The sequence below is a fragment of the Bidens hawaiensis genome, unplaced genomic scaffold (genome assembly GCF_021521415.1).
Source record: "Bidens hawaiensis isolate Kalapana, Puna unplaced genomic scaffold, B.hawaiensis_p1.1 tig00008539_1, whole genome shotgun sequence".
Taxonomy (NCBI): Eukaryota; Viridiplantae; Streptophyta; class Magnoliopsida; order Asterales; family Asteraceae; genus Bidens; species Bidens hawaiensis.
Window position 1 is genome coordinate 51,963 of NW_027491612.1, and position 16,477 is coordinate 68,439.

General features: G+C 42.6%; 1 protein-coding gene across 1 annotated transcript; it reads left to right on the top strand.

Annotated features, from left to right (window-relative positions):
• Positions 1 to 259: 259 nt before the first annotated feature.
• On the top strand, positions 260 to 14,821 carry LOC143529401 (ferredoxin--NADP reductase, root isozyme, chloroplastic-like). The gene is made up of 7 exons (XM_077025210.1): positions 260 to 295; positions 364 to 423; positions 2,120 to 2,455; positions 3,290 to 3,509; positions 3,697 to 3,874; positions 12,817 to 12,879; positions 14,445 to 14,821. The coding sequence occupies exons 1-7, from the start codon at positions 260 to 262 to the stop codon at positions 14,521 to 14,523; spliced, it is 972 nt and encodes a 323-aa protein (XP_076881325.1). The 3' UTR covers positions 14,524 to 14,821.
• Positions 14,822 to 16,477: the final 1,656 nt, after the last annotated feature.

The window sequence follows — 16,477 nt, forward strand, 5'->3', positions numbered from 1 at the left end:
TAAAATGGTAATATAGGTTATTTGTTGTTTGTTGTCAACATGTGATAGCAAACATTAAGAATGAATATAATAAAGTTGGTTGTCGAATACTTTTATTATAAGCTTGCTCACTAGTTACTAGTATAATAGCAACTCATGACAAAAAACCCCCCCATGAGCGCCTGCACTCTTTGACACCCTCCAAAAGCTTCCAGCAAATCCTCTATAAATACATACAAGGGGTTTTGCAATTTAGGCAGGCTTTATTATAATTATAATAATGGCTGCTGCTGCAAATTTGGGCCTTGTAAATCAGGTTTGATTGATTGATTGATTCTTTTATAATACTTGTTTGTAATTGTGATTTTTGATTCTGGTTTCTAGGGCTCTTTTACTAGTCATTTCAACAACAGTGATTCATCTATTCACAAATCGCTTCTCAAGGTATGATAGATAATTTGATTTGATCCCAGTTGCATGCATCATGCTTCATTTCTAAGATTTTCTTTTAGAAAAAATGGGCCCTAAAATATATATAGAAAAACTTAAAATGTTTAATAGTTTTAAAAAGAATAAAAATTAAATGTTTTGGGCATCAGGGGAGAGCGGGCCCGCCACCTTGCCCCTCCTCCGGGCCAGCCCTGATTTGACTTATTTCTATTTGGGATTCCTTGTTTAACTGTAAAGGAATTTTTGTTGAACTTTAATAAGTCACAATATATTGACTTATTAATTTATAACTCTGACTTAACAAACACCTTATAAACTTATTAACTTTTTTAAAAAGTTAATAAGTTAAAAAGGAGCCTAAAGAAGGGTAAACCGGTTAAGGGTTTCCTTTTATTTCAGGGATTTAAAGTTAGTTTTTAGTTTCAGAACTCAGATTTGATATTGTTGTTCTTAGTTTCTTCATCTTTATATTATTTATTTAAATCTTGAAAATGCTAAGATTTTTGTAAGCTAAATGTTTGTTAGTAGTTTTACACTGTGGAAAGTCAAAATTGCCCTGAAAGAGAATAACTTTTAAAGATTGGTTAAAAAAGCGTAAGACTCTCCGAGGCGTTTAGGTCCAAAAATCCGAGGCACGAGCTTCGCATACAAAAGGCGTTACCGTATGACAACCAAAAGATTAGCCTTTATATCAAGTAAACCATTCATGGTATCTTCACCCCTTTTAGTTGTTTTTACATATCACCCTCCCACAGACCCCAATTTTGACCAAGTTTGACCATGCACGCCTCTTAAACCAAGGTCTCAAATTGCATAAAAAGCAACTTAAATTTTTATTTTTGCTGATAAACATCATCTAACTTTTAAGTTGTTTAGGGGGGGGGGGGGGGTGAGCTTTTAAAACTTGCTTATTTAGTTATTTGATTTTTGAAAAGCTTCAATTTGAAGCTTTACCAAACACCTTTTGCTTTTCAAAAAACAAATAAGCAATTTTTAGAAACTCAGCAAAACACCCCCTAAGTTTAGGCAATTGTGTAGAATTAGTTTGCTAGGATCAAGTTATTCTACAAAAGGGGGCAAAAGGGAGAAGGATTTGTAGCCACACATAAAAACCCTTCAAAAAAATTAAAAAAAGTAATAAAAAAATCATAACTCAAAATTTAATAAAAAAACGAAATAAGTAAAAACACAAAATTGTTTTCACCGTCTTCCTCGTTAAAAAAAATAGACACAATGTTGAGGGAAAAAGATCATTGTGTCTTTTTATTTATCATTATGTTTTGTGTTTATTTTCGTCATTGATTGTGTCTTTTTTTCTTGATATTGTGCTATATTTTGCGATCTAACGAGGAAACATTTGAGTTTTAAAATATTTTTCGTTCTTTATTTATATTTTGAGTTATGAGTTTTTTATTTTATTTTATTTTTTTGAATTTTTTGTTGAGGGGTTTTTTGTGTGGCAACAAATCCTTCTCACTCATTTATGTCTTCCTTTGTATTTTAACCTTTCCCTAGATTGCTATACCCAATAAGAATTAGAAGTAAATTGGATAAAGTAAGAACTGATAAGATGCAAATTAGTCTGATCTTGAAAGATCAGTTCCAGTTTTAAAACAAATGCATGCTTTCTATAAAAAAAATTGCTTTTATAACAATTTTGCACTAAATAAATGTTTTTGTATTGTTGCAGACCCAAAAGATTAGCTTTTGTGATAAACCATGGGCCCGTTTTTCGCGCTTGGAGCTAAAACCAAAGACTGCATCATCAAGACGCCAATCCGTAGTTTCTATGTCAGTGTCACAAACTGTAACCAGGGCTAAAATTACGGTTTTGCCCTTGGATCTTGAAGATGCAAAAGAACCACCTTCGAATTTGAACAAACCAAAGGAGCCATATACTGCAACCATTGTCTCGGTTGAAAGGCTTGTGGGCCCCAAAGCTCCTGGAGAGACGTGTCATATTGTTATTGATCATGGTGGCAATGTGCCGTATTGGGAAGGTCAAAGTTATGGTGTTATTCCGCCTGTAAGTCAAACGTTTGACTTTTCTTGTTTTGTGATTTTGAAAGATGATTTAGGTCGATTTTGGGCTCAAACCGAAATTTGGTATTTAAGATTTTAAAAAACCGTTCAGTTTTTGGTTTTTTCGGTTTTGTCATATAGGCTTTGAAGTTTATGGGCCAAAAAGAAATTGGCCCAAAATATTGAATTTGGGCCTTGATGCTGTTGTTAATTAATAATTAATTGATTATTGTACATTTGGTTTTGAATATTTGAGTTACACTACTTATTAAGTTTTTACAAATTAATTAAAATTTTAAATAAGAAATGAAAATCCATAAATTCAGTTCGTTTTTTTAGGTTTTAGCTACATGCAGTACTGAAACCGAACCTAGAGTTCAATTTTTATGAAAAACATAAAACCAAACGCTTTGTTTTAGTTTGGGTTCGGTTTTTTGGTTTCGGATTGGTTTCTTAGTTTTATTATTATTACTATTATTACCATTATTATTATTGTTGTTTTGCATCTTTATGAGTATAATGGATGTTAACAATGAAAAATTTGTATTGACAAAATTAGTAGTCAAAAGAGGCAACCTTTACGGGCCAAACTGGTCCGAACCTGCTTTATACAGATTAACGTGCTCAAGAAATTACAAAGGCTATATCATCACAGTAATAAACTAACTTCCTTTAATAAGATGATTTTGGAGGTTTTATCATTTGCGCATTTGAATATGCTTCAGATGACGTTCGGCATGTTTGAACCGTTTGACCCGTATCCTTTTAATTAATCTTTTTGGAAATATATATTTTGCTATTGTTTTGATATTAAACTATTTTGGCCTTCTCCAAACAGGGTGAAAACCCAAAGAAACCCGGGGCCCCACACAATGTTCGGCTTTACTCAATAGCATCCACAAGATATGGGGACTCGTTTGATGGAAAAACCGCAAGTTTGTGCGTTCGGAGAGCTGTTTATTATGACCCGGAAACGGGCAAAGAAGACCCGTCAAAGAATGGTGTTTGCAGTAATTTCCTATGTGATTCAAAGCCTGGTGACAAAGTTAAAATAACAGGTTTGTGGTTTGGGTAAACGGGTATATGGTTTCACGTCTGTTTGCATACTAATTGAACAAAACTTTTGTTCATTTCGTTCGTTCATACGAATATACGATTAAAGAACGAACATGAACATGAATCCACTGATCATTTGATTTTTGAATATGATTGTGATATTGGGTCCTAAATTAATAATATTTGCAGGCCCGTCGGGAAAGATTATGCTTTTGCCTGAAGAAGACCCAAATGCAAGCCATATTATGATTGCAACAGGCACAGGTGTCGCTCCATTTAGAGGGTATTTTCGCCGGATGTTTATGGAATCCGGGCCCACATACAAGTTTAACGGGCTTGCTTGGTTGTTTTTAGGCGTGGTGAAGAGGTAGGTCCCAGCAGAGCCCAGTTGGACCCGCAAGACTCACCTTAAAGAGGGACGTCTGCGCAGAAACCAACTGGGTCCGCAGGACCCACCATGCTCAGAGACGTGACGTCCTTACGCGCAGTACGCAAGCTGTTCCCACAGGAAAAGCCTCCCAATGGTGAAGTACTCTGCCTGTTCCCGCAGCTGCGGATACAAGCCATCAGGGAAGGCTACCTGCGCAGCAAAGCTACACGCACAAGGCACTTAACTCTTAAATAATTCAGTAGTCACCTGAAGAAGGAATGAGCAAGCCGGGAACACTCCCGCGCAAAGCCGGGAGAACTCCCGCCCAAATGAGCCAGTCCGTATGATACTGGAGGATCTTTTGTACTGTACCTGACGAGGTATGGACAAAAGATCTGACCAAGGATACGACAGCTCACTGACAACAGTATGACGAGCAGCACGCTCTTGTACTGTATGTCACTATTAGCCGCTGCCTACTCACCAACCTGTCGGAGGACGTGCATGGCATGGCCTGCAGTTGGTGGAACAGGAACAGTACACAGCCGGCCTGGTCACTATCAGCCGCTGCCTATCCACCAACCACCAGCATGGCATGTGCGTAGCCCACAGTTGGCAGAACAGGAACACTATTCAGCCGGCTGTACCTGCTTGGAAACCTACCTTCGGCTATAAATACTCCAACACCTTGGAATGGTATCATCTTATCTCATATCTCATATCTTGATATTTTACCTGATATCTGCTCTAGTCATTCTCTTAATATACAATTATATTCAAGAGCAATCTAGTCTGATTCTCACGCCGGAGGGTGGTCACAAGGAGGTACCCCCCCCCCTTCTCAGTGACGAGCTCACGGTGTTTTGCAAGTTATCAGAAGAACCATCTTTGCCGGATCTAACCCCTCGTGGGAAACATCTATTTAACCCCCAGATTATCCGTAATCTGCCCGGGGTCGATTAGTGTTTCCTCATTGGCGCCATCCGTGCATAAAAGCTAGAACTTAATTCTTTTTCAGTTTTCTCAAAACTTCTGGAAAGATGGTTAAAGGTACTCCGGTCCCAAAACCAACGAGTGACCAAGAGGCCCCGGTAACCACAACCCCAGCTACTGGGGGGAATACCGGCAACTACACAGTTTTTACGAACACTACCCCGGTTACCCAAACTGGGGCAAGTGCAGTAAATTTTACGAACACTACCCCAGTTACCCGAGCTGGGGCAAGTGCAGTAAATAATCTTTCACTAGGATTCACCGATACCCAGTTAGAGAGACAACGGACGGGGCTCCCCCGCCAAACACTCGATGAAGTTAAAGCGTGGGCGGAAGCACGTCAAAAAGAATTCCAAGCTGAGTTGAATGAACGCTTACGTTCACTCCAACAGGCTGATGAATTCGGCGAGTACTTGGACGATGATTCGGAGGAATCCAATAGTGACGCAAACCCTCGTCATAAGGCGAAAGGGAAGCGTAAGGAAACGGACTCCCCACCAAGAAGGCATTTTGGAGAAACCTTCATACCAAAAAACGCGGGTGGAAACCCACGTGACTTCTCCAAAACCTTCAGACCAACTGCTGCAAATGCGGGAACGTCCAAATTTGCAAGAGACATTGCGGAAGCAATCGCCCCGAAAAGTGCCAAACAGATGTCCAACATCGGCACTTACGATGGTATATCTGATCCAGATGATCATTTGAACAGATTCATAGCGGGGGCAACCGTCAGTAATTGGACGGAACCTACGTGGTGTTACATGTTCCAAATGACGCTTGTTGGGGCAGCTAGAGCGTGGTTCGATCGTCTACCGGTCCACCACATCTACGATTGGGCAGACTTCCAGCAGAAGTTCAGCCAACACTTCAGCCAACAAAGAAAGTATACCGAAGAGCAATGGACAATCCTCAACTGCATCCGAGAGGAAGATGAGTCCTTACCAGACTTCATCACGCGCTTCAACTCAAAGAAGCTAAGTCTGGGTATTATTAGCGAAGATCTTGTTCGCGCTGCTTTCATCCAGGGCGCAAAAGACCCAGAGCTCATCCGCACCTTAACGGGTAAAGATGGCATGCCATCCACGTGGGATGCCATCATGACAGCAGCTAAACGCTTCGCGGAAACGGAAAAAGCAACTGGGTAGAGATCTCCCCCAGAGCACAAACCTCTACACCCAGAAAACAAGAGAAGACAACGTCCTTACCGCCCGACTAAACAAAAAGCGGAAGCTAGGCATTTGGCAGTCAAGGGTAAACTTTGACAACTCATCCGGCTTGCAACATCGGTTAGGCGGAAGGGATAACGTACAGTCGAACCAGAACTCCAAATGGACGCCACTCACCAAAAGCGTCACCGAGATATTCGCCACTGAGAAGCTCCCATGGCCAAAGGCTCCAATAATCCGACATCGTCACAATGCTGATCGGAGCAAATACTGTGACTTTCACAGGACAAAAGGCCACAACACTGAAGAATGCACAGACGTGAAGGACATCGTCGAAGCATTTGTCAGAGACGGGACGCTCGCGCACCTCGTGGCGTAACGAACGCTGAGCAGGCTGATGCGTGTAGAACCCCAGTTGGGGAAAACGAATAAAACTGCAGCTTCAATGTCGGAGACTACATATTGCGTAAACAACGAGATTCCGAACCAAGTGCATATCGGCTCGAAAGGCTCGATGACACTCCCAAGAACATGGAAGGGAGCTCAATTACACAGTCTGCATGTAGATCAATTCAAAACTTGTAAAAGAAAAGGCCCAGAGCCACTTCTAATGGAAATGATTCTCCTTATCACATTGACGCTGATGGTCTTACATTTATACTTATGAATTTTCCACACTGATATGCCGGTCTTCACTGCATACATAAGTGGGGAAAGAAGTCGTTGCGTGTGGAAGGCGGCAAAACCCGCATAAACACAAAAAACAGCAAACCTTCACGCAGGTCAGTCATAGGTAAAGTTTGGTGATCCCACTAAATGAAAGTGCCGGTCCTAACCGCACAAATCATGAGAGAGGAAACCAAACTAACCTATTGACAACCGCGCGTCGAACGGTTAACTTATAAAACACTTAGAAAATTTCTAACGAAAAGATGAGGAAAACCTCCACGCAGGTCAGATATAGGTGAAGTTTAGCCATCCTACTAAGTGCAAGTGACGGTTTTACCCGCACAATCACGAAGGAGGAAGCAAGACTTCAACCTATTATCTACCACGTTCAAAGGATAACTTATTCTAAACACTTAGAAAATTTCTAACGAAAAGATGAGGAAAACCTCCACGCAGGTCAGATATAGGTAAAGTTTAGCCATCCTACTAAGTGCAAGTGACGGTCTTACCCGCACAATCACGAAAGAGGAAGCAAAACTTCAACCTATTATCTACCACGTTCAAAGGTTAACTTATTCAGAACACTTGGAAAGTTGCTAATTTAAACTAAAGTATGCATGAGCAAGTCATATAACGTTTATAAAGCAAGTCATCCACTGAAAGTAGCGGTCCTACCCGCACAAAGATTTGTATTCCATAATAATTCAAAGTATTACAAGAATGGCCGGGTAACTATCCGCCTACATGAATATAAATCTATACAATGTAAACCTATCCTAACAGTGGGAAGGGATCTTAAGGTTCAAGCTTCAGGACCACTCCCCCCAAACCCACTTGTACCCGCACCAATAGTTGGCTGTGGCGGTTCAAGGAAGGTCTTTAGAATGGTTAGCCCATCATCAGCAGCAGCAACTTCGTTCACCTTCTCCAACACTGGATGCGGGAAGGCAGCATACTGGTTCACTGCTTGGTCATAAGCAGCTTCAGTATCCACATCATATAAAGGGAAGTTGGAAGGCGGGATGCCTTTCTCAACGAACCCTAGACCAAGCAGGAAGTCGGCCTTTTCCCCATCCTCATGAGAAGCGTTGAGGGCTGCGCTCATGGCATCGTCGTATGATGTGTCCGTGAAGACTCGATGCACAACCTACAAGAAAAAATACAAGTATCAAAACTTTTTCTATTTACAAAGAAAAGCGTAAAGATATTATGAAATTACGCATACCTGAGACAACGCTTCTCGAAGAAGCCATTCCTTGGCAACCAGAGCCTCCTGGAGGGCGGCTTGAGCTTGGTTACGGGCGCGTTCGGCTTCACTTTAGTTAAGGTTGGCGAGCAACACTTCCTTAGCAGCAGCCTCTTCAACGCCCTTTAGCTTCCGCTCAGTGTGGTCAAGCACGCCCCTCTGGTCCAAGATCTCTTGGAGCTTCTTGGCGTCTTCCATAGCCAAGGCATCATGAGCCTGCTGGAGCCCCTCTAGCTTGGCTTTAAGCTCCTCATTTTCAATGCGTAGAGGCTCAGCAACAGCTTCAGCCTTGGTGGGCCTCTCAGTTGCGTTCCATGCAGTTTCCTTAGCCAGCCGAAGCTGTTCATTAACAGCTTGGGCAGCCTTGGAACGGGCCTTGAGACGGGCCTGAACTTCAACTTCAAGGGCCTGGAAGGACTTCTCCTTTTCCGCAGCCACTGCGGCAAGCCTCTTGTTCTCCTCCCGGATGGCCCGCGCCTGAGCCACTTCCAGGCTACGCGCCGTCTTTAACTTGTCGTTTTCACGACAAAGTAACTCGACGTGCGACTGCATCCGGGCAAGGAGAATCCGCAATTCATTCGACAGCCTACCCTCCTGGTAACTGGACATGGCTTCCCCCAGCGCACCGGCGGGGGGCGGCGTGGCGCGCCCATTCGACGCATTCTACAGGCGTCCGAAGGGTTGTTCCTCGGCGGATATTCCATCGTGGAACATACACTTCATTGGAATCCGACACTGCAAAAGCAAAAAGCAGTTAGGAAAAGATGATAATATATATATATATATATATATATAAAATAAAGGCCAAAATAACCCTACGCACCTGTAGGGTCGACGACAGGCCTGTAGCCGCCAAACCCATCACCCGAACCTAACGGATATCCATCTAAGAGGTCAGGCAGATGGGAAGGAGGCAGAGATTGGCTTGACGCCCCAACCCCGGACATACCTGAAGGACCGGCCGTAGTCGCCGGCGCCGGAGGAGGCATAGCGGAGGCTGCCTTGGTAGAAACCAGCGGAGGTGAACTCACCGGAGGTGAACTCACAACCGCGGGCAGCGGCTGCGGAAGAATCCACAGTAACATTCACCGCTGGCTCAGTGAAGGAATCAGTAAATATGGCACTGACAGCCGGCGGAGATATCACAGTTGGAACAGTTGGCTCAACCGGGTGAGCAACTGAACCAACTGAAGCAGGCGCAGACGCCTGGGTCATCGCCTCAGGTAGGTTGACCAAACCTACCGTCATGGGTCCGGAGGTGCTCCTCCCCGCTCCACCCTGGAATGCGGTAGCATCCACGCCTGCACAAAGAAGATATAAGTATAATGGTGGAAAGCTATGCAGTTAAAGTAAAGGAAGATTGTACTTACGGGTTTTCTTGAGCCTAAAGGTTCTGACAGGCGGGGACAAACCCGATGGAGCCGGCCTCTTCACGCCGCTCACCGTCGTCACACTGGGTTGCCCGGAGGTGACAGCCGTCTCAACCTCCGGTACAGTGGTCTCACTGCCACCAGGGTTCCCCGCCGCCTCCTCGCTCTGGGTTTTCGAGTCTGACCGGACAACCGGATCGGCGGTGGAGGCAACCTTCGCCTTGCCCTTCGCGCCAGTGGCCTTCTTTTTCCGCACCAACGGAGGACCATCTGCGGATTCCTCATCAGAAGATGACAAGATTAGAGGAATTCCAGCAGAGGTTTCAGCATTGAGAGGTCGAGGGTTGAATAACTCCTTACCTGGCCGCGTGGCGCTCAGAATGGGGTGGCCTGGCGGGTAAACCTCCACAAACCGATCCCTCGTTTGCTCCAAGATGGGCAACTCGTTCTCATCGAGAGCACGAGTACCCATCCGAGCGGGACCATCAGCCTCCCGCAGATGCAGGAGCGACTGCAAGTCGTTCCCCTCTGAAATAAAAAAAAAAAAAAAGAAACAGTTAGAAGAAAAACCTATATCAACAAAGAAGACAGAGCATACCGTAAGGGACAGAGTTCAAACCGTATTCGAGGACGATGGGAATCTGTGACGCCTCCTTCCACACCCGGCTCATCCCGAGCATCACCATCCCGGACTCCGCAAAGCGGTACACCGGAGTCTGGATCCGGGAGATCTTAGCGAACCACCCCGCCTCCTGGTGGTTAAGGGCGTGAAGGGCGGGGAGTGCTCTCCCATTCTTAAACGTCATCGCAAGGGGGACGACGCGATCGGAGATATAAAAAAACTCACGCTTCCACGACCGAAGATTGAGCTCGGTAGCGCAGATCTTCAACCCCTTGATCCGGTTGACCAAGGTGTACCACCCCTGGATGCACCTCCAGGAGTAGAAGGTCATCAACCGATCAACGTGGGGCTCCACGCCCAGAATGAGGCACACCCACTCAAAGTGGCGGATCTTGGCGATCGCCATCGGGTGTACCTCGGTCAGATGCACACTGTGCCTCTCCAAGACACGGTATACAAACTTCGTCAATGGGAACCTCAGATTCCCATAGACGAAGAAAGCAGCGTACACCCCTATTTTGCCCTTGGGGGCATCGTACACCGTCTGATGAGGCTCCGGAAACTCAGGCTCGAAAGGCTCGAGCATGAACTTCCGGACGATGTACTGGTAGAGGTCAATAGGAAGAGCGCACTGACACTCGCCAGCAGTGCTCTTGTCGTCCTTTTCGGACGTCGACGTCGGGTTCTCGACGAACAACTCAGACTCCTCGGCAGCGGCCTCAAAATCACGGGTAGAAGACATGTTTTGAATGTACAGAACAACGATTTCAGAAGAATGCTCGACGGAATAGTGAGTATTCGCCAGAAATCGTTTAGAAGATGAAGAGAAAGTGTGGACTAAGGTGCACCCTCTCACCCTTTATATACTCATCGCAATTAATGCGATGAATTTAATGCGGAAAAGAGAGAAATCGCAGGTGCAATGAAACTATGACACGTGGCAAAGAGCAAGCTGGCAACAGCTGTTGAAAGGACGCGTGCCATTAATTTCGCGGCCACGCGCCCGAAAAATCGCGCCCACGCGCCTGAAAAAGCGCCTGGAATGACCATATACTGCCACGTCGCCATAACTTCCTGCACGTCCTGACACTGTCAGAAGAAACCGTCGGACGACGTTTCAACAGTTTTGACTGTTCTTATCCTTTCACCAACTCTTCGAATTTCAAAAAGATTCAAAAGTAAGCGGGAAAATACCCCTTACCTTGGCAACCAAGTAACTATAAGACAGGTGCGAGTACAGTGTTAAGGCAAAACCCTTCACATACTTAGCACCTGCAGGGAATTGAAGCCAAGAATACCTCGGCAACCAAGTAACCATAAGACAGGTGCGAGTACAGTGTTAAGGCAAAACCCTTCACATACTTAGCACCTGTAGGGAATTGAAGCCAGGAATACCTTGGAAGTAAAAGTAACTATAAGACGAGTGCGGGTACAGTGTCAAGGCGAAACCCTTCACATACCTAGCACTCCGCAGGGAATTGAAACCAAGAAGGATCTTCCGGGCCATGCTTGCGGAAACGGGAATAACATCCCCGCATAGCGGGAACGTCGAGAACTAGATTGTTTGAAGCTCCAAGATGGAATTGGTTGTTTAAACATAATTGATCACTATGTTCAAAACTACCAAAACCTCATGGAGAATCTACACAAGTGGGACTCAACGCTCCTGACTTGCGAGGAGGTTACAGACCTACCCGCATCATACCCAAAGATCAAGCAGGAAAGTCGGGAATTTCTGCACGTGACATTAGGACTTCCGCGGGAAGAATCCCCATGGAAAACCTTAAAACTAAACCCTTTTCAAAACCCTTTGCTTAAATCCAAAAGTTCACCTCACTTATTAAATTCATGAGAAGAACATTGGACTGGGGGGACTTGAAGAGGTAGGTCCCAGCAGAGCCCAGTTGGACCCGCAAGACTCACCTTTAAGAGGGACGTCTGCGCAGAAACCAACTAAGTCCGCAGGACCCACCATGCTCAGAGACGTGACGTCCTTACGCGCAGTACGCAAGCTGTTCCCGCAGGAAAAGCCTCCCAATGGTGAAGTACTCTGCCTGTTCCCGCAGCTGCGGATACAAGCCATCAGGGAAGGCTACCTGCGCAGCAAAGCTACACACACAAGGCATTTAACTCTTAAATAATTCAGTAGTCACCTGAAGAAGGAATGAGCAAGCCGGGAACACTCCCGCGCAAAGCCGGGAGAACTCCCGCCCAAATGAGCCAGTCCGTATGATACTGGAGGATCTTTTGTACTGTACCTGACGAGGTATGGACAAAAGATCTGACCAAGGATACGACAGCTCACTGACAACAGTATGACAAGCAGCACGCTCTTGTACTGTATGTCACTATTAGCCGCTGCCTACTCACAAACCTGTCGGAGGACGTGCATGGCATGGCCTGCAGTTGGTGGAACAGGAACAGTACACAGCCGGCCTGGTCACTATCAGCCGCTGCCTATCCACCAACCACCAGCATGGCATGTGCGTAGCCCACAGTTGGCAGAACAGGAACACTATTCAGCCGGCTGTACCTGCTTGGAAACCTACATTCGGCTATAAATACTCCAACACCTTGGAATGGTATCATCTTATCTCATATCTCATATCTTGATATATTACCTGATATCTGCTCTAGTCATTCTCTTAATATACACTTATATTCAAGAGCAATCTAGTCTGATTCTCACGCCGGAGGGTGGTCACAAGGAGGTACCCCCCCCTTCTCAGTGACGAGCTCACGGTGTCTGTTTTGCAGGTTATCAGAAGAACCATCTTTGCCGGATCTAACCCCTCGTGGGAAACATCTATTTAACCCCCAGATTATCCGTAATCTACCCGGGGTCGATTAGTGTTTCTTCACGTGGCCAATAGTGACAGCCTTTTGTATGATGATGAATTCAGCAAGTATCTTGCAGATTACCCTGATAACTTCAGGTATATTTTGGAAGTTAAACGGGTTGGGTAACTAAATTTTTAGTGAGGGTCAAAATGGGACGGGCTGGCTTGGTTAACCCGCAAACACTTCTTGATATATACAATTTATATTTTTATATTAAGGATGTCTTGGGCATTTTTACATAACCAGAAAAATACGTAAGCAAAAAGTTTAATATCATTTATACGTGTTAGAGGATTCTCAACCCGCCCCTTAAAAATATGTGAGGGAGATTTGTAAATTATATGGTGTGGTTATGAGTGGTTGTGAGTAGAGAAAAAAGAAAATATTATATGGGAAAGTTAAATTTGGGGTTTCGTTGTTCATGTCGTAAAATTTTTAATATTTTTTCTAAATTGGTTGTGAGTAGAGGAAAGAGAAGATAATGATAAAGATGTAAAAAGTATTATTTAATTAAACAGAAGAGAGAAAAAACAGTGATTTTTAGTGTAATTTATGATATATATGGATATATGGTAGGAAATGGGTTGGGAATGCTCTTAAAACACTTAAAAAGGTTCATATTTACCAATTTTATTAAGACAGTTTATAATATGACCATTATTTGAGATTGGGTATGTTCGGTATTCGATATTTTGTTGGTAAACATGATCTTGTACATAAGGTCATATTTACCCTTTTTATTAAGTACAGCACTACAGCTTATACTAGGAGTCTATGACCATATATCCATATATATCATATAATTACACTAAAGATCACTGTTTTTTCTCTCTCCTATTTAATTAAATAATATTTTTTATACTTTTATCATTATCTTTTCTCTTTCCTCCACCCACCACTTTTAGAAAATATTAAAAAATTATACGATATGAACAATGAAACCCCAAATTTAACTTTCCAACATTTTCTCTCTCCTCTACTCACAACCACTCATAATCATACCATATAATTTACAAATCCTCCTCACATATTTATAGGGAATGGGCTGAGAATGCTTTACACTCCAAACACTCGTATACTAATGCAAGTTTTGAGGGAAGTGTATATATGTCATAAATTTGAAAGCTGGTATATTTGATATTATTATCTTTTGATTGTAAAAATGATATTATACCCACAAGGGTTTTTCATGAATATTTTTAATTTTTTAACATTAAGGGTATTTTGTTCATTTCACACCCACTTAATAGAACAAGTTAGCCTCTAGTCATCTCATGCAGGCAGGCAGTTAGTTGGTCAAGTTGTAATTTTTGAAACTTAGGGACTAAAGTTGCAATATGACCAAATCACAGGGACCATCCATGTAATTAGTTCAAGAAATTATTCTAAAAAAACTTATATTTAGTCGATGCATTTTTTATTAATTTTCTTTTTTTAAACGGCTACACGCACCTATCTGGTTCTACTCCTAAACTACTCCAATGGTAAACCTACGCCAATGCCAGGTTTTGGTTTTCACTCCTAAAGGCAAGAGCCTTTACCACATAGCCAAGGCTGGAAGGGCTAGTTGATGCATTAATTATGACTATAAACATAGCTAGTATAAGATAAAACACAACCCAAACTGACACTAACAGAAATTGTGATGGTTTGACTTCAGGTTTGACCGAGCGCTAAGCAGAGAGCAAAAGAACAAAAATGGAGGGAAAATGTATCTGCAGGATAAGATAGAAGAATAGAGTGATGAGATATTTAAACTGTTGGATAATGGGGCCCACATATACTTTTGTGGGCTTAAAGGTATGATGCCTGGAATCCAAGAAACATTGAAAAGGGTGGCAGTTGAAAGGGGTGAAAGTTGGGATGACAAACTGTCACAGTTGAAGAAGAACAAGCAGTGGCATGTTGAAGTTTATTAAAATGTTTAGAATTTTTATTTGCAATTGTATGCTTGAAAATCTGAGGGGCTTGTAATGTCGTTTGAGTTGGTTTTCAACCAGATCGACTAGTTCATCAAACAAAATAAAAATGTGATAATCATCACTCAATTTCCTTTAAATTCAAGCTGATGCGGATGATTATGAGGGTTCACGCGTTATTTTTGTTGTATAAAGGCAGGGGTGTAAATGACCTGAATTAAGCTCAGGCCCAACTAAGCTCAAGCTTGACTCGTCTAATTAATTTGAGCTTTGCTTGGTTCGAGCTAGCTTGGGTTGCGAGTGATATAAGCTCGTTTAGTCTTGCTAACCTAGTAAGACACGATGTATGTGTGATACCTGGCAAAATAACAAGTATTATTATATTCCATAAACGAGATTAAGACATTGTTTACCGACGCTCTGGTTTACCGACCGAATAAACATTGTTTTAAATATGTTAACAAAGAAAATTATAATATGTTATATGAGTGTCGTAGAGCCACTGTCTCGGCGTCTGGGACCGACCAAAGTCACCCAATTGGCTCACCTCAATTTTTACTTTTATTTTTTGTTTTCATTTTAATTTAGTTCCAGTGTCATAACGAATGTAGCTAATATTGAGTAAATTTGCGGTGACTGACCGCCGTCGTCCGGGACCAACCGAAGCCACCCCATTTGCCAACCTCAATTTTTATTTTTATTTTATTTTTTGTTTCCATTTTGTTTTACTTCCAGTACCGTAACGGATGTATCTACTATTGACTGAATTTGCGTTGATTCGCCACTGCAACACCAAGCTTTTCTAACCGATTTTACCGCACAACGCACGGGTAAATTACTAGCGGGTAAATTACTAGTTTAAATTTAAAGAAGATGGCATTTTAAATACTTACCTTTTATATTTCTTATTATTTTTTATATGTATCATGATAATTAAAGTGAGCTACAAGTTTTTCTTTTCTTTCATATTGTTGTATATAAAGATTCCTTGGTTGTATTTAAAGTTTTGTTTAGTTTTATTTTACCTTATTTTTTATTCTAGTATCTTACTTTTCAGATTCAATAAATTATTAAATTAAAATATTATTGTTAATTTACTAGTATTTTCTTAACACCATATTTCTCACGTGCCCATCATGCTTGTTAAAACGATACCTGGAACAGAGATAATGAACTTATTATTTAAAACTTTTAACAATCCAAAACATGACTTATTGATCAATAATCATATTGATAACCCGTGTCTGTCATTAGCAACTTTCACTTAATACCACACGTATTCAGATGTTTTTTGGAAGACACTTGAAACATATCAAATTTAAGAAAATTGTATTCCACCGTAGAAATAGAAAGCAATAGTTTAGTTGTCATGTCATGTCATGTCAGGTGCAATTGAGTAAACACCACGCTTTACTGAAACTCAGGCTTAGTTTGAGTAACCCTCGGGTGGGCAAAAGTGAAATTGCACTAATTTTGACGTTATTTTACTAATCTCGTGAAAATAACGTTAAAAGTGACAGACGGTTAATCAGGCATCATGTAGTGGCGTTGATAGCTGAAAGATAAGGGTACATGCACCGATCAGCCAGTGTCCCGATGATTGAGTGCTATGTGCCTTATGTCCAAGGCTTGATGCAAAACTACTATCGAGCCGGGGGTCTCACCGGAAGCAGCCTCTCTATCCCTATGGGGTAGAGGTAAGGCTGCCTACATCTTACCCTCCTCAGACCCTACCATAGCTTTGCTATTGGTGGGATATACTGAGTACGATGAT